This window comes from Bos indicus, chromosome 18, assembly GCF_029378745.1.
Source record: "Bos indicus isolate NIAB-ARS_2022 breed Sahiwal x Tharparkar chromosome 18, NIAB-ARS_B.indTharparkar_mat_pri_1.0, whole genome shotgun sequence".
NCBI lineage: Eukaryota > Metazoa > Chordata > Mammalia > Artiodactyla > Bovidae > Bos > Bos indicus.
Genome location: NC_091777.1, coordinates 64,132,625 through 64,158,069, shown reverse-complemented (window position 1 = coordinate 64,158,069; position 25,445 = coordinate 64,132,625). Strand labels below are relative to the sequence as shown.

Sequence of the window (25,445 nt, the reverse complement as noted above, 5' to 3'; positions counted from 1 at the left end):
GCTATACAATAGGAGTCAATATTAGCAAACCACACACCCAGTAATGAGTGAATATCCAATTTGGGCAGATCCCCAAATAATCCAGTTTGAAACAGGCAAAGGAGGGTCAAAGGCTCAGAGTTTACACCCAGTAGTCACTTAATGGCTCACCAGCAAGGAATTCGCCTGCAATGCAGGAGCTGAGGAGACGCAGTTTCAAGCCCTGGTGCAGGAAGAACCCCTGGAGGAGGAAAGGGCCACACACTCCAGTACTCTTGCCTGGAAAAAATTCCATGGACAGAGGAGCCCTGTGAGATCATTTGTGACATGGCCTTAAGAGTGCTCCTTGGAACGTCCTTGGTGGTCTAGTGGTTAAGAATCTGCCTGACAAGGCAGAAGACATGAGTTTGATCCCTGGTTCAGGAGGATCCCACATGACTTGGGGCAACTAAGCCCGAGTGCCACAACTCTGAGCCCACACCCTAGAGCCGGGAGCTTGAACTACCAAAGCCCACACACCCTAGAGCCCGAGCTCCGCAACAAGAGAAGCCACCGCAGTGAGAAGCCTGTGCATTGCAGTTAGAAAGTAGCCTCTACTCGCAACGAGAGAAAGCCTGCACACCGCAACGAAGACCCAGTGCAGACAAAAATAAATAAAGGAATGAACAAATATTTTTAAAAATTACAAAGGGCTCCATTATTGTCCCCAGGATTATACTTCAAACCACTGACACCCATTCTCTTATGTGGACACTTTTCCATTTGATGAAGTCCATAAATTAGGTTTTTCCTCAATTATATACCTCAGCTAAATAGGATGGATTTCTTTTTAACAGCAAGGCCCTCAAACATGCTTTTAAGAACTGAACTTTTCTGTTTTTTAACGGTATCTCAGATTGAACTTAGAGCTTTCCACTTACCTTTTTTTTTTTTTTTTTCAAGTCAGTTCTTGCAAGATACTTTTATATCTTTTTTTCTTTTCTTTTCAGGAGATAGTTTTGAAGGGTATAAAGGAAATGTAAAGGAGTCTGGTTGATGGCTGAAAGAGAGTGAGAATTTTAAAAAGTCACCAGAGCAGACTGAAGAGCTCTGAGGACTGGAATTTAATTCTACTGGCATGGGGAGTGCCACAATCATATATAACATTGAAAAGCATGAACTTGGGACTATGTGGACAGTGAGTGGAGAGGCAGAGATACCTGGGGAGATGCTGCGACCATGAGGCAAGAGGTAGCTGTGGTCTTTACCAGAGCAATGGCAGAGACATGGGGATAAAGGATGGACTAAATCTGGGGGATGTAATATACAGCAGGATGACTATAGTTAATAATACTGTTTTGCATATTTGAAAATTGTGAAGAAAGTACATTTTTAAATCTTCCTCACAAGAAAAACATTGTTTGTAATTGTATATGGTGATGGATATTAACTAGGCTTATATAGTGATCATTTCATAATGCATACAAATATTGAATGATTATGTTGTATACTTGAAACTAGCACATGTTATATATCAGGTATACCTCAATATAAAAAAATGGACTAGGAATGGCTTCAGAAAGTGGAAAGGGCAGGACATGGAGACCGGATGGGAGGATGAAGAGTCAAAGTGGGGGCCCAGATTTCCAAGCTAGGGGGATGGAGGCATCAACCCTAAGATGGCAGGCATAAGAAATATAGCTGGGGCAAGGGTGAGAAGTATATGTTAGTTTTTTGAATAAATTGTTTAATTATAGAATATATTATTATTGTACAAATGTCAACACAAAAGAATTAAAATTCCTCTATTCTCCCTCTCCCCCCCAAAATGGGCAAAGGACCTGAACAGACATTTTTCCAAAGAAGACATACAAAGAGTTAAAAGGTGCATGGACAGGAGTTCAATATCTCTAGTCATCAGATCAAAATTACAATGAGATAACATCTCTCACCTGTTAGTCTGTCTGTTCTCCAAAATCCAAAAGGCAACACACTGGCAAGGAGGTTGAGAGAAAAAAATACTTTACACACTGTTGGGAATGTAAACTGGTACATCCTCGTGGAAAACGTTATGGCAGTTCCTCAGAAGTTAAAACCAGAACTCCCATACCAGCCAGCAGTCACACTTCTAGGATAGATCAAAGGAAAAGAAACCACGATCAGGAAAAGATACCTGCACTCCGTGTTCACTGGTACATTGTTACGACAGCCAAGGCGTGGAAACACCCCAAGGGTCTACTGATAGAAGAATAGATAAGGAAGCTGTGGTGCGTTATACAGTGGAATATTTTTTCATTCAAGTGTTGTTGCTTTACAATGTTACATTACATTCTCCTGTACAGCAAAGTGAATCAGCTATACATATATACTTACCCACTCCTTATTAGATTTCCCTCCCATTTAGGTCACCACAGAGCACTGAGTAGAGTTCTCTGTGCTACACTGTAGCTTCTCATTGTCATTTTATACATAGGGGTTGGAGAAGGAAATGGCAACCCACTACAGTATTTTTGCCTGGGAAATCCCGTGGATGGAGGAACATGGCGGGCTGCAGTCTATGGGGTCGCAAAGAGTCAGACACGACTGAGCGACTGCACGGTAACAGCAGCTGCTCAAGTTAAAAAGGCTGAGGGCGTTTTGCCATTCAGTTAGAGAGGGGAAGACATGGCCACACTGACATACATAACACAAATGCAGAATCTCAATGGAATACCATGACGGAAATGCCTGAGCCAACTGCAGCCTGTGAAGGAACATGTGAAGGTGTTACAGGGCGGCCTTTCTCTCTGTGTTTCTGTTTGTGTGTGTATGTGTCTGTCACTGGATCTTGTTTCAGGACTTTCAGGTTCTAACCCAAATTCTGCACATCAATTTATCTCACCTTACTCACATCCAGCACTAACCAATTAGGTTCGAGGACGTCACTAGGACCTTTTATACAAGATTGAGAAGCCTGGGGCTCTGCTCATACAGGGCTTGGCACAGATTCCACAGTGACCCCCTCCCTCTTCCCCTCATTGTCAGGGACCCCAGGACACAGAGATTTTCAGTGAACTCACAGCTCTGGTCCCCCTCAGATACACACCGAAGCACATTCCCACCTTCCACTTGCCAGCCAGGGCATGGACAGGGCAGCTGAGGATAAGGCAGGGGAGCACCTATCCTGCCCAAGGCGCTGACCACACAGCTCTGAGCTCCTCTCCTGCTGAGAGCCAGCTCTCCTGTTTCCTGCCCTGAGACTGAACACAAGGGAGCACTCACCTGCCTGCACTTGGCTCCACACTCTGTGCAGGGAAGTGTCAGTCAGGATGGGCCCCAGTTATAGGGACAGGGTCCCTGGGGCCACTCTCCCCACAGAGGAGCCATTATCATGTCATCTGAAGTGGAGGTGACACTGTCTGCATGGAGAGTCTGGGGCATCTCCAGTGAGAGGCAAATCTTACCCCCAGTGCTCGTCACCCTCACCCACGCCTGGGGACTACTGACAACTCCTGGCAATTACTGAGAAAGTCCACATGGGCAGCTGAGCAGAGGGCAGGGAGAGTTTTCTGAGTTCCCTGTGAGAGAACCCAAGTTTACAGTGAAAGTCATAGCTGGGGGAGGGACACTCACAGAGCACCTGGCCTCCCTTCACTGTGTCTCCCATTGGGCATTTTCCCTCATGGTCTCACTTTTCCAAACTCTTCCAAAGTGTATTCTCACTGATCATCAGCATGGGATCTGGATGCTGGGCTTTCTCCTGAGTTTAAGTTTCACAACACTTTCTACATATGATCTTGGTTTGTTTAATCTGGAAAATAATCTCTTTGAAGCTGGTGTTCCCCTCCTCACGGCCCTCAGGTCTCCCTCGTGTCCACATGACTCTATAAGGAGATTATAATTTGTTCTAAGTCACCCATGGATCCCCCTCCTAGAGATTCTCACTGGACCACCAGCCTGTCTCTAGGTTCTGAGCCATTTGAATTGGATAGGAGATAAAATAGACTTTGTGAAGAGACAAAGAAGAACACTACATAATGAACAGGGGACAAGTGATCAGTTGAAGAAAAAGATATAATAATTTTAAATATATATGCACCAACATTTATTGTTGTTCAGTTGCTATGTAGTGTTTGACTCTTTGCGACCCTATGAACTACAGCACATCAAGGCTTCCTTGTCCTTTGATATCTCCCAGAGTTTGCTCAAGTTCAAGTTCCATTGAGTTGGTGATGTCATCCAACCGTCTCATCCTCTGTTGTCCCCTTCTCCTCCTGCTCTCAATCTTTTGCAGCATCAGGGTCTTTTCCATTGAGTTGGCTCTTCCCATCAGGAGGACAAAGTATTGTACCTTCAGCTTCAGCATCAGTCCTTCTGATGAATATTCAGGGTTCATTTCCTTTAGGATGGACTGGTTTGCACTCTCTGCTGTCACAGGGACTCTCAAGAGTCTTCTTCAGCACCAGAATTCGAGCATTGATTCTTCACAGGAGCACCTCAAAGTATAAGTCAAATATTGATAGACATAAAAGGAGAAATCAACAGAAACACAATCATAGGAGGGGATTTCAACTTTCCACTTACATCAGTAAATAGATCACCCAGGCAGAAAATGAAGGAAGCACAGACTGAAAATAACACATTAGACCTTAGAGTCTGTAGTTGGTAGATATTGAGCATCCATACAAAAGCAGCAGATTACACAATGTCTTCAATGGCATGTAGGTTGTTCTACAGGAGGTTCACAGGCTGGGTCATAAAGCAAGCCTCAGTAAAGTTAAGGAAATGGAAATGATCTCAAAAGTCTTTTCCAATTGCAATGCTATGAGACAAGAATCAAATACAAGGAAAAACCTGAAGAAAAAAAAAAAAACACACGTAGAGACTAAACAACATGCTAGTGAAAACCCAGTGGTTTGCTGAAGAAATCAAGGAGGAAATTAAAAATCCTAGAGACAAACGAAAATGAAAGCATGATGACTCAAAACCTGTGGGAAGCAGCAAAAACAGTTCTAAAAGGGAAGTTTATACAGATACTAGCCACAAAACTAGGGGAAAAAAAACCTCAGCTAAACAACCTAATATTACACCTAATGCAACTTGAGAAAGAAGGACAGCAAAACCCAAAGTTAAAAAGAAGAAATCATAAAGATCACAGCAGAAATAAATAAAATGGAGAGAAAAATAAGTGATAGAGGAGATCAGTGAAACTGAAAGCTGCTTCCTTGGAAAGATAAACAAAATGGATTACCTTTTAGCCAGACTCGTTACGAATAAAAGGGAGAGATCTCAATCAATAAAATCCAAAAACAGAAATGAGAAAGTACAACCAACACCCCAGAAGTACACAAAATCTTAAGAGACCACTTGAGTCTATAAAATGGAAAACATGGAAGAAATGGACAAATTCTTAGAAAGGTACAACTTTCCAAGGCTGAACCAGGAAGAAATAGAAAATATGAACTGATCAAATACCACAACGTCCAAAGAAAAGGCAAAATAAAACACAGGAATAGTAAGATAAGACAAACAGAAAATAAACCCCAAGTTGCTGTTTGCAAGGATGAAAATGAAATATTCAAGGGACAAATATGGAGACGAAATCCTCTAGGCTGTCCTTCCAATTATTGTTCCGCCTAAACAATAAAATTTAATGACGGTCGACTATATAAAGAAAATCCAGGTTTAAAGCAGAAGGTAATATAGAAACGACCTTCTTCACTTTTCAGATTTCTTATCTTCACTAGGAATAACATCTCCATGCACCATGGATTAATATTTAATGAGACCAATAACTGAATTATGGGCTAATATATGCCAGGTATTACCCACAACTAATGGAGATAAAGTTTGTGGAAACTCTTGAAATGATCCACAAGAAAGGAGTATTCTTTCAGAAAGCTGCCATGGTCAAGGGTGAATGGCTTCCTCAATAATGACCTGTGTCTTTTCTGAGCAGATACTTTCATGAATTGACTCTCAGATCCCCCAAGTTAGCACCTGCATTAAATTAACCTTCTTTGTTCATTGGATTTTACACACAAATGTCAACAGGCATCTACAGCTTGTTACAAAATAAATAAGTCATGGGAATGGGATGTCCAGCATGGTGACTACAGTTGATCATACAGAATGGCATTGTTGGAAAATGCTGAAGGATTCAAACTTTAAGTTCTCATCACAAGAAAGCATTTGTACCATGTATAGGGAGGGATGCATAGATGGTAAAGGAGAATTGTGGTGACGATTTTGCAACAAATACAAGTATCCATATGATGTAATATTACTTATTTATTATGACTAATGTAACGTTACTTATTCAATATGACTCAATTAAAAAACTTGGTACTGATTAGTTACAGGATAATTTCTGTTATAATTCAAGCTGCCTGATAAATACAATAAATTTAAAGTGAGAACTTTAGTCATACCTGCTGACACCTCAAGAGCAGATCCTAGCAGTTCTAGGATCCCTGAGGAGCAGCAGGAAAGGAGAAACGGTGGGAAAACAGGAAAGCAAGACATCAGAGGTCTGTATCAACCATTGTCGAAAATCAAAAAAGGCAGTGATATAAAAAGCAAGAATAGAAGTTGCCACATAGAAGGTGACAAAGGTGACCACCAGCATCAGGGTGGTGTGGGCGGCTCTGGTCTCTGGCGGGCGTCTGTGGTGCCCAGTTGGGGTGTGGATATACTGCACCCTCTGGCGGTGTCTGTGCAGGAGAAGCACCATGGAGCCACAGGACCAGATCATGAGACCAATAAACACAGCATCCGAGGTGGACCACAGGACGACAATCTCTGCACTGGGACTTGAGGATGAGCAGAACCAATCGCCCTGCATATCAGTATAATTGTGTCTGTTTGGTGAAGCAGTGGTTTTCATAGGAACATAAATGTACATTAAAACACTGAATATCCAACAGGTGCAGCAGAAAGAACCTGTGAGACTGGGGGCTCTTCCCCTGAGCAGTGACCTCCCTTCTCTCCCAGGGGTGAGAATGAAGGACTGATAGGTGCTCAGGACACAGGTGGAGCACAGGGAGGTGCTGTGAGCCACTTTCTGTAAATAGTACACACATTTACACCCAAGAGGAGACAGGGGCTTCCTTGAAGTGAAAGCTGCCATTGTGTGGGGGATCCCCGAGGAGAGAAGAACCAAAAGGTTGGCCACAGCTATGTGGGTGAGAATCGTGTCTGTGGGTCTCTTCTTGTGTCCAAACAAGATAGGAGAGATGTGGTAGAAAAAAAGAAGGACATTGGCCAGAGACCCAACTCCCATCTGTAAAAGATACATGGTTTTCAGAGATGTCTGGCTTGCAGTCACACAGACATTTTTCTCAAAAGATGTGGAGTGGCTGTCAGAGTGGCCTGGAGCAGAGGAGAGGCTGTGCGGTGATGACATCAGCAGTCTTCTTACGGAACCAACTAGGAAAGGGGGTCTCACACATCAACTCTCTTGAGAAAAAAAGACGCTGTCATACTCCAGAGAAATGGTTTCACCTGGAGACCATACATTTGACATTAGTCATACCTTTCACCATCACAAACTTTTATTACTCCTATTGACTCATGTATTCCTGTTCTCCACATGTGTGTGAGCAAGGTCCATGAACATAGGGACCATGTCTGTCTTGTTCAACAACATTGTTGAGCCATAATAATTTTTTAAATTTTTTTTTAAATTTTATTTTATTTTTAAACTTTACAATATTGTATTAGTTTTGCCAAATATCAAAATGAATCCACCACAGGTATACCCACGTTCCCTATCCTGAACCCTCCAATGTATAACAAGTATATGAATAAGTGACAGGAGATAAAGACAAACTCTACCCCTTTAGAAAGATGACCCCTTTAGAAGATGACCCCTCTACGGCCATCTTGCTTATTACAAGAATGTATCGGGTGATGCCACCAACATGGCAACACAGGAGGTTCCTTCCTCCCACGGTCACAGCAAAAACACTTACGCATGGATCAATTCCTTTGAGAGAAATGCAGAATGACTTGTACACATCGGATGACTTAGAAATCACCCCACGTCAAAATGGGTGGGAAATTCTGGGACACCTGCCAACCATGAACCCCACCCCCAGCACAGAGCCTCCCAACCACACTGAAACCCCCAATGCCTCTTCTCTGTCAAGGATCTGAACCTCATACCAGCACCCTAACTTTTTTTTTATTAATTTATTTTCATTAGAGGCTAATTACTTCACAATATTGTGGTGGATTTTGTATGCATTGACATAAATCAGCCACGGGTGTACATGTGTTCCCCATCCTGAACCCCCCCCCCCTCCCCTCAGGCCTGTCCCAATGCAGCGGCTTTGAGTTCCCTGTTTCACGCATCAAACTTGGACTCGTCATGTCTTTCACATATGGTAATATCCATGTTTCAATGCTATTCTCTCAAATCATCCCACCCTCGCCTTCTCCCACAGAGTCCAAAAGTCTGTTCTTTACATCTGTGTCTCTTTGCTGTCTCACATATAGGGTCATTGTTGCCATCTTTCTAAATTCCATATATATGCGTTAGTATACTGTATTGGTTTTTTTCTTTCTGACTTCCTTCACTCTGTAAAACAGGCTCCAGTTTCATCCACCTCATTAGAACTGACTCAAGTGCATTGTTTTTAATAGCTGAGTAATATTCCATTCTGTATATGTACCACAGCTTTCTTATCCATTCATCTGCCGATGGACATCTAGGTAGCTTCCATGTCCTCCCTATTGTAAACACTGCTGCGATGAACACTGGGGTACACGTGTCTCTTTCAATTCTGGTTTCCTCGGTGTGTATACCCATCCGTGGCATTGCTGGGTCATATGGCAGTTCTAGTTCCAGTTTTTTAAGGAATCTCCACACTGTTCTCCATAGTGGCTGTACTAGCTTGCATTCCCACCAACAGTGTAAGAGGGTTTCCTTTTCTGCACACCCTCTCCAGCATTTATTGTTTGTAGACTTTTTGATAGCAGCCATTGTGGCATGAGATGGTACCTCATTGTGGTTTTGATTTGCATTTCTCTGATAATGCGTGATGTTGAGCATTTTAACTTTAAGGCTGGCATCAGAGGAAGAGGCCCTCAGATCACTTAGTTCTGGTAGCCAATGCGGATGGGCATTGCTGAGCCCCACAGGACCAAGAAAATAAAAGAGCAGTGGTGAAATGGACCTACTGGCCCTCGCCATGGCCTCATCCCAGGCTCAGTGCAGCAGGAATGGGCTGGGACACCCAGCACCTCATCTGAGCTGGACGGCACAGTCTATCCACTGCTGCCTGGAGCTCTGGTGTCTAACCCTTCATCCAGCGGCTGACTGGGATGCTCTTGGGAGCAAGTGGACACTGTTTCCACAATCTCCCTCTGGCTTGATCCAAACATAAAATCAAGCCTCCAGCATCTGCCTGGAAAGGGCCTATCCACACATCTTAGGCCCCAACCTTTGTTGCTGACCCCCAAAGGGTGGACCCTCCAATCACCTCACCCTGACAATCAAGGTACTCAGCCTACTTGAGTCCCTCAGGACTATGTAATACAAAAAAATCAGTTTTCACTGGTCACACATAGACCTAAAGAGAGGGGATGGAAAAGACAGTCCAGGGAAATAGAAAAGAATGTAGGAGTAACTGTAGTCATCTCAGACAAAATAGACTGTAAGCCAAAACATGTAACAAGAGACAAAGGAGGCCATTCCATAACCACAAACTTATCAATTCATCAAGGAAATAGAACACTGTAAATTTCTGTAAGCCCAAACTTGGAGCACTTCAATATATTAAGCACCTGTTAACAGAAATCAAGGGGAAAATAGACAATCGTACAATAGTAATATGGACATCAATTCCATACTCTCAGCAATAGAACAATCATATAGAAAGTCTATAAAGAATCATTGGATTTAAACTACATATGAGATCAGATGTACTTAACCATCCAACAGCAGCAGAAAATAGTCTTCTCAAGTGTATGTGGACCATTCTCCATGTGAGTCGTAACATATTTGAGAAGACTGAACTCATTTCAGGCATCTTTTCCAACCACACTGATATGAAACTTCAAAACAATTGTTAGATGGAAATAGGATAAATCACTAATATGTGGAGATTAAACTTCATGGATGAAATGAAAAATCAAAAAGGAAAAAGTTTTCAGAGAAATCAAAGTGCAAATACAAGATAACAAAACTTACGGAAAGCAGTTTAAGAGCTGAACTGATAGTGATGAATGTCTATATGAACAAGGAAGAAAGGTCTCAAATAAACAGAATAGCCTTATGCCTCAAGGAACTATGAAAAAAAAAAAACAATGAATTCAGCTCAAAGGAAAGAAAATGTGAGGTTCACAGCAGAAATATTGGCATAATTGAGAGGAGTTGTGAATTTGGTTCCAGACCACAGCAATAAAGTCAATGTCACAAAAAAGTGGATTGTACACATTTTTGGCTTCCCAGTGCACATAAAGCTTATATTTGAGATTGCAGTCATCATCTTGGTGCATGGACAAGCCTCCTATATAAGTTCTCACTCAACCTCAGAGCGCCTAAATGATAAAGCAAACATTACCAGCCCAAAAGTGAGAAACATGGTAACTGTGGGCACTGCAATACCTCCACTTTCATCAGACAGAAAATGAAAACATGAAAACGTTGGACCGAGCTACACATTAGCACAGTTGAAACTTATAGACATAACCTGATCCATCTACCTAACAGCAGCAAAATACACATTCTTCTCAAGAGCACAGAACATTCACCAGATCAGAGCACGTGTTCAGACCCAAACAGGTCTTTTTTTAAAAGCCTTTATTGAATCTCTTATAATATTGCCTTTTTTTTTTTACTTTTTTTTTTTTTGGCTGAGAGGCATGTGGGATCGTAACTCCTCGACCAGGGGTCAAACCCGCATCCCCTGAATTGGAAGGTGAAGTCTTAACTAGTGGACCATCAGGGAAGTCCCCCAAACAAGTCTTTAACAGATTTAAGACTGAAATCACATAAAGCATCTTTTCCAAACGCAGTGATATGAAACAAGTCACCAGTAACAGCAGGAGAGCTGGAACATTCACAGATAGGTGGAGATGAACAACCACTCCAGAACAAACTGTGGTCAAAGAAAAATCCAAAGACATTTTTGGACAACTGTGAACAGAAACACACAAACTGAAATTTCTGGGATTCAGCACAAGCTTCTCTAAGAGAGATGTGTTCACAACAAATGCCTAGATTAAGGAAAAGAAGATTCTAATAATCAAGCTAACTTTTTACCACAAGGAACCAAACAAGACAAAACCCAAACTAAGGCAAAAGTTAGCAACTACAAGGAAATAAGAAAGAACATATTGGAAATAAAAGAAATAAGGGTCAGAAAAGCAATACACCCATGGCTGATTCATGTCAATGTATGGCAAAAACCACCACAATATTGTAAAGCAATTAGCCTCCAATTAAAATAAATACATTAATTTAAAAAGATTAAAGAGAAAAACAATAGAAAAGACCAAGGAAACCACAAGCTGGCGTTTGGAAAGATGAACATTCGCCTTGTCACTGAGCACCAGCAGCAATGTGAAGAGGAAACAGTGACTTCAGGCACCTGAGGTGTTTCTAAGCCCACGGCTGCCCTCACTCCTTATCCCACCAGAGTGGCTGCATTCCTTCCCCTCAAAGCAGGAAAAGTGTCCTGGCTCACCTCCCAGCTCCTAGTCGCCCCTCTTCCTGGAGCCCCTCTTCCCGCCGCCCCAGTGAATTAAATTCAGGCTCAGCCTCCTGGCTGCACTAGCTCAGAATCACCTCAGGAGCCTCTGCACCCACAGGTGCGTGGGGACTCGACTGGGAAGGTCACTCTCTCCATGTAACAGGACCAGCTGGAAGCAACCTTTCTTAGAAAAAAAGCAGAGAACCCTGGAGCCCTGTTTTCCAGCCCCCTTTCTGATGACAGAGCTCTGCTTTCACAAAACATATTTTTAAGGCAATTCTATCTCTTTTTTGCTTCTGAGAACTTCTTGCTACACTGGTTTCCTCGTACTGTCTTGGTTTTCTTTTCTTTTTTACTTCTGTGAATAAAAATGCTTACAATACAGTGGAAGCAACAGGAGTTAATTCTGTTGTGTTGACAGAGGAGTGTGTAACTCATCACAGGTGAGCCCTGAAGTCAGAGCTGGTGTGTAGCCCTGGGGTGAGGGAGAGTCGAGAATGAGCTGCTTAGAGGCATCATCATGAGCTGTGGGCAATGGGACTAAAGGAGCCTGGAATAAGGTCCCGGGTGGAGATGATCTGAGAAAGGGGGCAATGGGACTCCTTCCCCTGCAAGCATAGATCTGTGAGGTCTGCTACAATGAGCAGAGTCTTTGTTACCAACAGGGAGGAGCTCAGTGACTGGATCATCCAAGACTTGGCACACATTCCAGAGACCCCATCCCTCCTCTCATCTTTAGAGACTCCAGGGCACAGGGATCTGCAGTGGACCACTCGGCTGTGCTCCCGGCCTGAGACACTCCCGGGCTCACAGCCACCCTCCACCCGGCAGAACATGGATGTGGATGCTCAAGTGAGGCTGTGTTGCCCCTGTCCCACCCCGTGTGAGTTAAGTCTTAAGTCCCTCTCCTGCTGGAGGCAACATCTCTCCCAGTCTTTGCCCTGAGATTGAACAGAAGGAAGCACTCACCTGGCTGGTCTTTGCTTCAGAGCTCTGTGCAGGGACGTGTCACTCAGGATGAGCGCCGAGCACCTGAGGTCACGGTTATAGGGACGGTGTTTGTAGCCTTGGTCTCTCCACAGAGATTCCATTATCATGTCACCTACTGTGTGGGTGACTCTGACTGCATGGGGAGTCTGGGGCGTTTCCAGTGAGGAGCAAATGTTATCCCCAGTGTATATCATCTTCCTTCTTGGGTGATTAAGGACAACTTTTGGCTATTAGTGAAAAGACCAGATGGGAAGCCAAATATTTGGCAGAAAACTTTTCTGTATTCCTTGTGGGAACAGGGAATTCAGAATCAAAGTTGTCACTGGGTATTATAGGGACACTTTGAGGCGCATCAATAACTTTTTTAAACTATACTTGTAATTGGGGTTATTCCTCAAAGCATTATATATATTTGCTCTTTTGTCAGGCTTTAATAAATTTTATTTTGGCAACAGTTCTTTGAGATTTGATTCACATCCCATATGCCTTATCCATTTAAAGTATTCCACTCAATGATCTTAGTTTATTCAGAGCTGTGGTCTCTGTTGTTGCTGTTTAGTGGTTAAGGCGTGTTCGACTCTTTGCGACCATGGACTCTAGCCCGTCAGGCTCCTCTGTCCACGGGATTTCCCAGGCGAGAATACTGGAGTGGGTTGCTATTTCCTCCTCTAGGGGTTCTTCCCAACCCAGGGATCGAACCCACATTCTTGCACTGTAGGCGGAATCTTACCATTGAGCCACCACGGAAGCCCGTTGTGGTCTCTGCTGCACCCAGTTTTAGGAAATTTTCATCAATGTGAAAAGAGAGCCCATATCCATTTTTTTGTTTGTTTGTTTCAGACGTTTTATTAAACTGTTTATTTTGTATTGAAGTGTAGCCAGTTAACAGTGCTGTGACAATTTCAGGTGGACAGCACAGGGACTCAGGCACACCTACAGCATGCAGCCATCGTCCCTCAACTCCCCTCCCGTCCAGGCTGCCGCATAACACGCAACACATTTTCATGTCTCCACAATGATGAGCTTCATCGCTGGATCCCAGGTCTAGTGTGCCTATGACTTTATTTACAAAATTCTGAAGGACTTCCCTGGCAGTCTGGTGTTAGGACTCTGAGCTTCCAGTGCAGGAGGCCGAATTTCCATCCCTGGTTGGAGAGCTAAGATTCCATATGTCATGCAGCCAAAAAAAGTTTCTTGGTTGGGGGTGGGGCAAAAGAAGTATTTATCACTCCCATGTATGGAAAATCCAATAGTGCACATTCAGCCCAGTTTGGTGCCCTGTTTTTGACCCTCACCTTCTCCAGCCTGGCAGTGGGAGCCACTGATTTTGGACCCAGGACACGGCCTCCCCAGTGATGCAGTATGTGTCACTGTAATTGATCCTGACAGCTTCCACCAGCTCAGCCAGAGCACCCTTGTGTTCCGAGCTGATGTGTGTGAAGGCGGCAGTGGTGCACGTCTTCCTGTAGACCAGACTTCCTAGCCTGACCTTCCCCTTCAGCCCCCATCTATTTTTCTTTAATTAATGTATTTATTTTAATTGGAGGCTAATTACAATATTGTACTGGTTTTGCTACACATTAACATGAATCAGCCATGGGTGTACATGTGTCCCCCATCCTGAACCCTCATCCCACCTCCCTCCCCATCCCATCCCTCAGGGTCATCCCAGTGCACCAGCCCCGAGCACCCTGTCTCATGCATCGAACCTGGACTGGCGATCTGTTTCACATATAGTAATATACATGTTTCAATGCTGTTCTCTCAAATCACCCCACCCTCACCTTCTCCCACAGAGTCCAAAAGTCTGTTCTTTACATCTGTGTCTCTTTTGCTGTCTCACATATAAGGTCATCATTAACATCTTTCTAAATTCCGTATATATGTTTTAATATACTGTATTGGTGTTTTTCTTTCTGAATGACTTCACGCTGTATAACAGGCTCCAGTTTCATCCACCTCATTAGAACTGATTCAAATGCATTTTTAGTAGTGGAAGTGGCAACCCACTCCAGTGTTCTTGCCTGGAGAATCCCAGGGACGGGGGAGCCTGATGGGCTGCCATCTATTGGGTCACACAGAGTCGGACACGACTGAAGTGACTTAGCAGCAGCGGCAGCAGCAACAATAAACTGTGGAAAATTCTGAAAGAGATGGGAATACCAGACCACCTGACCTGCCTCTTGAGAAACCTATATGCAGGTCAGGAAGCAACAGTTAGAACTGGACATAGAACAACAGACTGGTTCCAAACAGGAAAAGGAGTACGTCAAGGCTGGATATTGTCACCATGTTTATTGAACTTCTATGCAGAGTACATCATGAGAAACGCTGGGCTGGAAGAAGCAAAACCTGGAATCAAGATTGCTGGGAGAAATATCAATAACTTCTGATATGCAGATGACACCACCCTTATGGCAGAAAGTGAAGAGAACTAAAAAGCCTCTTGATGAAAGTGAAAGAGAAGAGTGAAAAAGTTGGCTTAAAGCTCAACATTCAGAAAACGAAGATCATGGCATCTGGTCCCATCACTTCATGGCAAATAGATGGGGAAACAGTGGAAACAGGGTCAGACTTTATTTTGGGGGGCTCCAAAATCATGGCAGATGGTGACTGCAGCCGTGAAATTAAAAAACGCTTACTCCTTGGAAGGAAAGTTATGACCAACCTAGATAGCATATTCAAAAGCAGAGACATTACTTTTCCAACAGAGGTCCATCTAGTTAAGGCTATGATTTTTCCAGTGGTCGTTTAGGGATGTGAGAGTTGGACTGTGAAGAAAGCTGACTGCCGAAGAATTGATGCTTTTGAACTGTGGTGTTGGAGAAGACTCTTGAGAGTCCCTTGGACTGCAAGGAGATCCAAGCAGTCCATCCTAAAGGAGGTCAGTCCTCGGTGTTCATTGGAAGGACTGATGCTAAAGCTAAAACTCAAGTACTTTGGCCACCTCATGCGAAGAGTTGACGTATTGGAAAAGACCCTGATGCTGGGAGGGATTGGGGGCAGGAGGAGAAGGGGACGACAGAGGATGAGATGGCTGGATGGCATCCCCGACTCGATGGAGGTGAGTTTGGGTGGACTCCGGGAGTTGGTGATGGACAGGGAGGCCTGGCGTGCTGCAACTCATGGGGTTGCAAAGAGTCAGACACGATTGAGTGACTGAAGTGAACTGAACTGAACTGAATATCCCATTGTGTATATGTACCACAGCTTTCTCATCCATTCATCTGCCGCTGGACATCTACGTTGCTTCCTTGGCCATTGAAGGATAAGTGCTTCATAGCGTTGTGTTGGTTTCTGCTGTACAGCACTGTGAGTCAGACATAGGTATGTGTGTCCCTCCCTCGTGAGCCTCCTTCCCTCCTCCCCCTCCCCACCCCGCTGCTCCGGGTCATCGCAGAGCACCGAGCTGAGCTCCCTGTGCTGTACAGCAGCTTTAGCCATCTGACACAGGGGCGTGCACAGAAGTCAGGGCTGCTCTCTCAGTCTGCCCACCTTCCCCGTCCCCTGCTCGCCCACAAGTCTGCTCTCTATGTCTGCCACTCTATTCCTGCCCTGAAACAGGCTCATCTGTACCATGTTTTAAGATTCCATGAATATGTGTTAATACACGATGTTTCCTTCTCTCTTTCTGACTTACTTCACTCTGTACAACAGGCTCTAGGTTCATCCACGTCAGTTCAACTGACTCACCTTCGGGAATCCCTATCTTACTGAACCCAGTGGGCAGGGTGACCACCAGCTCTGTGCTATTTATACAGTAGGTCCTTATTAGTTGTCTACTTATATACAGCAGTGTGAAAAATGAAGTAGATTTGAAATTGCCTCCAATGAATTATATTAAAAATAAAAATAAGTCAGAGGCATTTAAACATTTAAACATTAGTGTTTAAAAGGAGATTATTGCTAAGTATACTTTTATTATTGGTCACATTTTATTACCTTTTCATACACTTTAATGGGAAAAACAGTAAGTAAAATAATGGTACTTTTAGATAAACATTGAAATAATTCACTCATATTAAAACAAATTCCATAAAAGTTAAAGGGAATTCTTCACACAAAACGTAAGTTACACCAAAGAGGAAAAAACTTTAAAAAAAGGAACTACGACCAATGGAAAACAGAATCATTGATACATGCATAAACTGTACCTCTTCATTGCTTTTTTGGTATAAGACACAACCAGTTCATGACAGAAAACTCATAGCATTAATTGTAAATAACAACATATGCCTGCATGCTACGTTGCTTCAGTCATGTCCAACTCTTTGTGACCTACTGAACTGCAGCCCACCATGGGATTCTCCAGGCAAGAATACTGGAATGGGCTGTTGTGCCCTCCTCCAGGAGATCTTCCCCACCCAGCGATCGAACCTGCATCTCTTACATCTCTTGCATTGGCAGGTGGGTTTGAAATAGATACACTACTTGCGAATCCATACATGATGGATGAAACATCACTGAAAAATAGCTATACCTTAAATTTTTAAAATGGGACTTAAATAATTACACTCCCAAAAGAGGGGGGGAAAAAGGCAGAAAAAATAGATTGGACAAATAGAAACAAACCTCAGGTTGCAAAATGCAACCAAGAAAACTATATATTCAAGGAACAGATATTTTTAAAAAGCAACTACTGTTCTGTCCTTCAGATTACATGATTCATCCAATCAATTAAGTTTATTGAGGCTCCACCATGTAAACAATCCCGGTTTAAAGGAGAAGCAAGCCATTGAACAACATGGATTTTCTGGGTAACACTACAGCATACTGGAGAATCAACAGCGAAATAAAGTTACAGGTAATATGGAAGAACACATTCTCTATTTTCATGTGTGTTATCTTCATCTGAGAAGTCCAATCTCCACCCACGCAAGACTGATATTTACGGAGACCTATATTGGCTTGTGTGCCACTGTGCCAGGTATCAGCCACAACACATGGAGAGAAAGTTTGTGGAAACTCTTGAAATGATCCTGAGAAAGGAGGATTCTTTCAGACGGCTGCATTGGTCAAAATGGAAATAGTTTCCTCAATAACGGTTGGTAGGTTTTTCGAGCAGATAATTTCATGCATGGATTTTCAGCTCTCCTAAGGCACTGCTGGCATCCAGTGAGCCTTCTCAATTCAATGGAGTTTATGTGGTATTGAGTGCTCAGCTGCTCATGCGTGTCCAACTCTTTGCACTCCCATGGACAGAAGAGCCTGGTAGGGTACAGTCCATGGGATTTTTCAGGCAAGAATACTGGAGTGGGTTGCCATTTCCTCGTCCAGGGTATTGAGTGGAAACATCAAAAGGTATCAACTTCTAGTTATAGAATAAACAAGTCAGGGGAGTGTAGTGTACCTCATGGTGAATATGGTCAATTATATTCATTGCATACTTGAAAAATGCTAAGAGACTTGACCTTCAAAGTTCTTCTGATGGGGACTTCCCTGGCAGTCCAGTGGTTAAGACTTCAAGCTTCCACACAGGGGTACAGGTTCAATCCCTGGTCTGAGAACAAAGATCCCACATGTTGCACAGCCAAATAATAAAAAAAAACTAACTGCCGGGGTCCAGCCCCAGTGGATCCAGGGAACTTGAAGTGAGGACGGTGTCGGTGACCAGGAAACAATAGATGAACTAAGCATTAATGAAAGATATAAAGAGTGGTTAAATAAGGATAGCTCAGAAGGAAAATTCAGCAGAGAAAAGAGGCTGAATAACTTGGTTAACGTGGAAAGCCAATAAAATTCCATGACAAGGAAATTGCATCACCTATGTAGGCTGCAGGCATCCTCCCGTTCTCCCGAAGGAGAGGATACACTAAGGCCTCCCCGTCAGATCTTAGAAGCCCAGGCAAAATTAGTAGGCTTGACGAGACTCCACGCTCCAGATGGGAATTCAGCCAGAAGGTGAGAGAAAGAACGACATGAGGAGGCCAGTCTTTCCAGGAACTGATCCGTTTTTTTATTTTCCAGGTCCGCTTTTATACATTGAGTTATACACAGAGATAAATGGAAAATACAAAGTCACACGGGGTTAGCAGTCCTGATCCTTATTGAAACCACCCTTTTTTTCTGCATTCCTTCCGATATACAAAGTTCTCAGGTGATTTACATCATCTTCTGGCCAAGAGGCCTGCTAACATTTTATGTCCCTTTCTGATGATGATTAGTCAACCAGAAAACTCATTTTCGCCAAAGGTGACTTTTCTTAAGTCAGGCACCACCTCTGAAGGCACCAGATAAATTTGCATTCCTACAGGGCAAAGGTGCAGTGGGCTATAATCAAGAAAAGAATTTACTTAGCCTAGGGTCCAACGTGATTAATATCAAGGTTAATACTTATTTCTCTTATATGTTAGTTATATTCATTAATGTGCATAAGGGGCAAGGGATATGGAGATGTAGCAGCAAATATTGGCTCAACAATGAAACCCTCCACAGGAATAATTCCTAACTAGCCTACTAATACTATACTAATAGTTTTCTGACTTCCCAAAAGAATCTGTTTTTAGAAAGTTTAGAGCATCTCGTGCCTCTCACGGTTGGGAGGCTGTGAACAATCACATGTGGCTGGACAAGCCTGTCAGGCAGGCTAGAGAACCTTTAGAGGAGTTTGTAGGTTGAAACACTCTTGTCACGCCCAGGAATTTTTATTAAGTGGAGCTCTAAGTTAACTCCTTCTCTGAGAGAGGTGGTGGGAGACAGCCCCCCGTAAAGTCAGAGGTGTAAGTGAGAGCACAAAGCAGTAAAGTAGGCAGGCTCTGGTTTTGGGGATAGATGCTGGAGAACTTCCAGGGGGACTCCTGAGGGTCGATCCCGCCTTGCATATCCTGAGCCTCCTTCCTCATGACCTTTGCCGCAGGCAGAGTTCCTCACGCTGGCTCCCGGCAACTAACTAAATAAATGTGGCAAAATTCTGATCACAAGATAATAATTCATATCATCTGTGAAGGTGGAGGGATGGCAACTAGACTTACTGTGATCATTTTGGATACAAATATCCATTCATTGTGTCATCTATCTGAAATTAATATAATTGTACATCGATTAACAGGGAATGATACTAAGGACTTACAGAATAGTTACAATTATTATTGAAGGTGTCTACTAGATATTTAGCACTTTATCCATTCATTTTAACAACTCAAGAGCAGAACCTTAGAGTTCTAGCATCCCTCAGGAGCAGCAGGAGTGGGGAAATAGTGGGGAAACAAGAAGCCAAGACATGCGAGACCTGGAGCAACCACAGGCGAAAATCTGAAGAGGCACTGATATGGAAAACAAAACTGTAATTCAGCAGGTAGAAGACAACGAAGGTGACCATCAGCATCAGGATGGTGTGGGCGGCTCTGGTCTCTGGGGGACATCTGTGGTGTCCAGTGGGGGTGAGGATATACTGCACCCTCTGGTGGTGTCTGTGCAAGAGAAGCACCATGGAGCCACTGGACCAGACCATGAGGCCAATAAACACGGCATTAGAGATGAACCACAAGTAACCTAAGCCTATGATATTACCTGAAACTGAGCAGAACCAATTGTCTTGGGAATCAGTATAGTTGTGTGTGTCTGGAGGACCAGTGATTTTCACAGGAAGGTAGATGTACATTAAGAGACTGAACATCCAGCAGGTGAAGCAGGAAGGACCAATGACTTTGGGGGCCCTTCCTCTGAGCATAACCCATTGCGCTCTCCTGGGGGTGAGAGTGAAGGACTGATAGGTGCTCAGGACGCAGGTGGAACACAGGGTGGTGCTGAGAGCCACCCTCTGTACGTAATACACAAACTTACACCCAAGACCTGACAGGGGCTTCCTCAAAACAAAAGCAGCCATTGTGTAGGGAACCCCAGAGGACAGAAGAAACAAAAGGTTGGACAGGGCCATGTGGCTGAGAATGGTGTGTGGAGGTCTCTGGTTGTGGCCCAGCAAGACTGGAGAGATGTTGTGGAACAAAAGGATGACATTGGCCAGAGACCCAACTCCTATCTGTGTCAGATACGTGGTTTTCAGGGCTGCCTGGCTTATGGTTCTCAGGGCATCTCTGTGAAAAGACATGGACAGGACTTTGGAGTGGCCTGGAGCAGACAGGAGACCCTGCAGACAGAGACACCAGCAGTCTTCTTATGCAACTAACAGTGGACAAGGATTCCCACATTTTATTTCTCCTGAAAAGAGAAGACACTGTCATAGTCCAGAGAAGTGACTTTAACAGGATAACATATTCCTGATACCAGTTAAGCATCCACCATTATTATTTTATATTTTAAATTTTACTTTTATTTAAAATTTTTAAATAAAGCGCTAATTGCGTTACAACGTTTTGATAGTTTCTGCTGTAGAACAACGTGAATCAGATATAAGTATACATACATATATGTATATCTCCCCTGCCTCTTGAGCCTCCCCCATCTCCCAGTTGTGCCCCTCGAGGTCATGAGAGGGCACCGAGCTGAGCTCCCCGTGTTATACAACAGCTTTCTATTTGCTTTATATCCTGATTGCCTACCTCCATGTAAGGTCTGTCTATCAACTTTGGAAACATGTCTGCCTTCTTCAGCAACATCGTTGGCTTAGTTCAACCATTTTCAATGTCATTATTCTCAGAAACAGAAAAAAAAAAAAAAAGACCCAAATTTGTAGTCATTCAAAAAATACCCACACGGTGAAAGAATCTTGAGGAAGAACAACAAAGCATGAAACTTCTATATTTCAAATTGTATGTCAGATTTATAGTAACAGAAACACATATGGGCATTTAAACAGACAGATCAATGGAACAGAATAAAGAGGCACAAACAAACCCAAGCTCCAGTGGTCAATTAAGTTTTGACAGAGACACTAAGAATATATAATAGAAAAAGGATAGTTTCTTCAACAAGTGCTATTTGGAAAACTGAACATCCACATCTAAAGACTGACACTGGTAGTCACAAACCTACCAAATTCTGACTGAACGAGAAAAATGTAATGCATGTATAATAGGTGTTAATAGATTAGACTTACTGTAACCACCTGGCAACATAGACAAACACGGAATCATTATTTTGTACACATGAAACTCATATAATGTTATGTCAGTTATGTCCCAATTTTAAAAACTACAAGAAAAGCTGCAGACTATCTTACATCGCACACAAAAATGGTCTCAACTGGGCTAAGACTGGAATGTAAGAGCTGAAACCATGAAACTCTGAGAGGAAAGAAGTGAGCTCCTTGACATCGGTCTTGGTCATGACGGCTTGAATTTAACAAGAAAAGCAAAGGTAAACGAATGGGAGTGTATCACATAAGACCTCTGCAGAGCAAAGGAAAGCATGAAGAGGCAGCTATGCAACAGGAGACAATATTAGCAATCCACACACCCAGTAATGAGTGAACATCCAAAATGTAAAAGGAATTTCTGGAAAACCCAAAACCCAGCTTAAAATGTACAAAGGACTCCAGTAGACATTTGTCCAAAAACAGCAAACCGAGGGCTAAAAAGGTTCATGGCCAGGTGCTCAGGATCTCTAGTCATCAGATCAAAATCCCAATGTGATAGCGTCTCTCACCTGTTCGTGTCTGTTCCCCAAAAGACAAGAGGGAGCAAATTGGCAGGGATGTTGAGAAAAAGGCACACTTATGCACTGTTGGTGGGAACATGAACAGGTACAGCCTCTGCAGAAAACGTTAAAATTCCTGAGAAACTAGAACCAGATGTGCCATGTGACCAGCAGTCCTGCTTCTAGTGTGTATACAAGGGGGTGAAATCAGGATCTCAGAATAATGTCTGGACCCCTGTGTTCATTGCTGCCTTGTTACCACAAGAGCCAAGACACGGAAACAACCCAAGCACCCACTGACAGATGAGTCGGTTAGGGAGCTGAGGGGCATTATACAGTGGAATATAACTCAGTTTTTCAAAGGTGGAAATCCTTCCTTTTGCAACAGCATGGATAAATCTCGAGGACACTTCGGTGTGTGAAATATCCAGACATAGATATTTGCCATTCCCTTCTCCATTTCTGTCAATGATAGGTAGAATTATAAAAAAAAAAAAATCAGTCTCATAGAAACAGAGTCGAATGGTGGTTGCCTGGGAACTGGGGTTGGGGGAAATGGGAAAAGATGGTAAAGGGATACAGTCTTTCAGCTATAAGGTGAACAAGGTCTGAGGGCTAATGTAGAACCTGGTGCCCACAGGTGAGGACACCTAATATGTGAGGTGATGTATGCATAAGTTCAGTCAACTGTGGGCTCCTTCAGAAGGTGTACATGTATTACATCATGATGTACATTTTAGATCCACTGCAATTTCAGTAATCAATTATGGTCCATCACCTCTTTCCTCTTGGGCTGAGTATTTGCTGGGGTGAGTGATGTGGTCATAGCTACTGTTTGTCCATTGTGTGGAACACACACAAAGATCACCCCACATGGCAAGTGCCTCCCTGAAACCAACATTTATCACCCGGAATTGCAGGGCACACCTGCCCCCACCCGACCCATGAGCACCAGCCTCAAACAGTCACACACGGGGGCTCACCACCACAGCTAGAGTCAGAAATGAACCCACAGAAGGGGCCCTTGTGATGAGACAGGGACACACATTCCAGTGCCTGCCACCCCCAGGGGCCTCTCTGGACCCATAGGTGTGGGTGGACCAGCCTGGGCATGAAAGTGTCCATGAATTTGGACAGGGAGTGATAAAAAGTTATGTCTGACTCTTGGCGACCCCATGAACTGTAGCCCTCCAGGGTCCTCTGTCCATGGCATTCTCCAGGCAAGAATTCTAGAGAGGGCAGCTATTTCCTTCTCCAGAGGATTTTCTTGACCCAGGGATGGAATCTGGGTCTCCTGCTTTGCGGGTAGTTTCTTTACCATCTGAGTCACCAGAGAAGCCCAATTCGGACAAGGTGGGAATCCTATTCACAAAGGGCCTCCCACTTAATATAAGCACCTCCAAAGGCTCTTCTCCTAACACCCTTGTCTTTAAGATATAGGATTTCAGCATATGAATATTTGTGGGACACAAACATCAATTTTTGGCATGGCCCAAGGTACATTTCATTGTATTTCTGAATATAAAACATTGAATTATCACAGAGGGTACTCCTTCAATTCCTAATTCCAATCTTTCAAAAATCTAACGATGCTTGTTTTCTAACATTTACACTACTATGTCAGGTTGGAAAGTTAACTGAATTCCATTTCAATACAAATTCGTTTTTCTTTTCCCTGCTGCTCGTGGTAATAAGGCTGAGGAGATTTTGACATTCAGTTAGAGAGGAGAAGACATGAGCCACACTGACACACATAACATAAAACACAGAGAGAGTCATGAAAGGCAAATCATGGCAGAAAATACAGAGACTTCATCCAGTGAAGGAGAATGTCAGTATTGTTACAGGGCATCCTTTTTCTCTGTATTTCTGTTTGTATGTGTGTGTGTCTGTCACTGGATCTTATTTCAGGACTTTCAGGTTCTAACCCAAACTCTTGCACATCAACCTATTCCATGATATTCACACCCAGCCCTAATCAATTAGGTCCTCGGTCAGTAGACACTTTTATGCAATATTGAGAAGCCCTCAGCTCTGGTCATACAGGACTTGGCAGAGATTCCACAGTGAACCCCTCCCTCTTGCCCTCATTGTCAGGGACACCAGGACACACGGGTCTTCAGTGAACTCACAGCTCTGGTCCCACTCAGATACACACCCCAGTACATTCCCCGCTTCCACCTGCCATCCAGGGCATGGACGGGGCAGCTCAGGACAAGGCAGGGGAGCACCTGTCCTGCCGAAGATGCTGACAACACAGTTCTGAGCCCCTCTCCTGCTGAGAGCCGGCTCTCCTGTTTCCTGCCTTGAGACTGAACACAAGGGAGCACTCACCTGCCTGCACTTGGCGCCACACTCTGTGCAGGGAAGTGTCAGTCAGGATGGGCCCCAGTTATAGGGACAGGGTCCCTGGGCCCGCTGTCCCCACAGAGGAGCCATTATCATGTCATCTGGAGCGGAGGTGACACTGTCTGCATGGAGAGTCTGGGGCGTCTCCAGTGGGGGGCAGATCTTACCCCCATTGCTCGTCACCCTCACCCACGCCTGGGGACTACTGACAACTCCTGGCAATTACTGAGAAGGTCCCCGTGAGCACCTGAGCAGAGGGCAGGGAGAGTTTTCTGAGTTCCCTGTGGGAGAGCCCAAGTTTACAGTGAAAGTCATAGCTGGGGGAGGGACACTCACAGAGCACCAGGGCTCCCTTCACTGTGTCCCGTTGGGCATTTTCCCTCATGGTCTCACTTTTCCAAACTGTTCCAAATTGTGTTCACACTGATCCTCAGCACGTGATCTGGAGGCTGGTCTTCCCCTGAGCTTAAGTTCCACTATCTTTCCTCATTATAGCCTCAGGTCTATTTTATCTGAAAACACAACTCTGAAGGCAGTATCTGTCCTTAGAAATGTCAGATGTCCCTCACTTCCACATACTCTGCACGGAAACTATAATTTGCCCTAAATCACCATGGATCCTTTTCCTTGGGTCTCTCCTTGGACCACCAGCGCATATCCGAGTGCTGGGTCATTTGGACTGGGAAGGAGACAAAGTAGTCTTTAAAATGGAGACCGTTTCAAGAGACAAGTGAAGTGAAGTCGCTCAGTCATGCCCGACTCTTTGCGACCCCATGGACAGTAGCCTGCACCATGCTCCTCCGTCAGTGGGATTTTCTAGGCAAGAGTACTGGAGTGGGTTGCCGTTTCCTTCTCCAGGGAATCTTCCCTACCCAGGGATCGAACCCAGGTCTCCTGCATTGTAGACAAACGCTTTACCGACTGAGCTACCAGGGA

At 43.9% G+C, this 25,445-nt stretch overlaps 2 protein-coding genes and 1 non-coding gene across 3 annotated transcripts; all 3 read right to left on the bottom strand.

The window, feature by feature from the left end:
* Positions 1-6,379: 6,379 nt before the first annotated feature.
* LOC139177002 (vomeronasal type-1 receptor 4-like) lies at positions 6,380-7,342 on the bottom strand. The gene has a single exon (XM_070770264.1). The coding sequence runs from the start codon at positions 7,340-7,342 to the stop codon at positions 6,380-6,382; it is 963 nt and encodes a 320-aa protein (XP_070626365.1).
* Positions 7,343-18,599: 11,257 nt separating this feature from the next.
* Positions 18,600-23,278, bottom strand: LOC139177367 (vomeronasal type-1 receptor 4-like). The gene has a single exon (XM_070772456.1). The coding sequence runs from the start codon at positions 20,671-20,673 to the stop codon at positions 19,765-19,767; it is 909 nt and encodes a 302-aa protein (XP_070628557.1). The 5' UTR covers positions 20,674-23,278; the 3' UTR covers positions 18,600-19,764.
* Positions 23,279-25,373: 2,095 nt separating this feature from the next.
* TRNAC-ACA (transfer RNA cysteine (anticodon ACA)) lies at positions 25,374-25,445 on the bottom strand. The gene has a single exon. It is a non-coding gene; the product is annotated as a tRNA-Cys (tRNA).

Excerpts from the sequence above, each read along its gene's own strand:
- LOC139177002 (XM_070770264.1), bottom strand. The coding sequence starts at position 7,342 with ATGTCATCACCGCACAGCCTCTCCTCTGCTCCAGGCCACTCTGACAGC.
- LOC139177367 (XM_070772456.1), bottom strand. The coding sequence starts at position 20,673 with ATGTCTTTTCACAGAGATGCCCTGAGAACCATAAGCCAGGCAGCCCTG.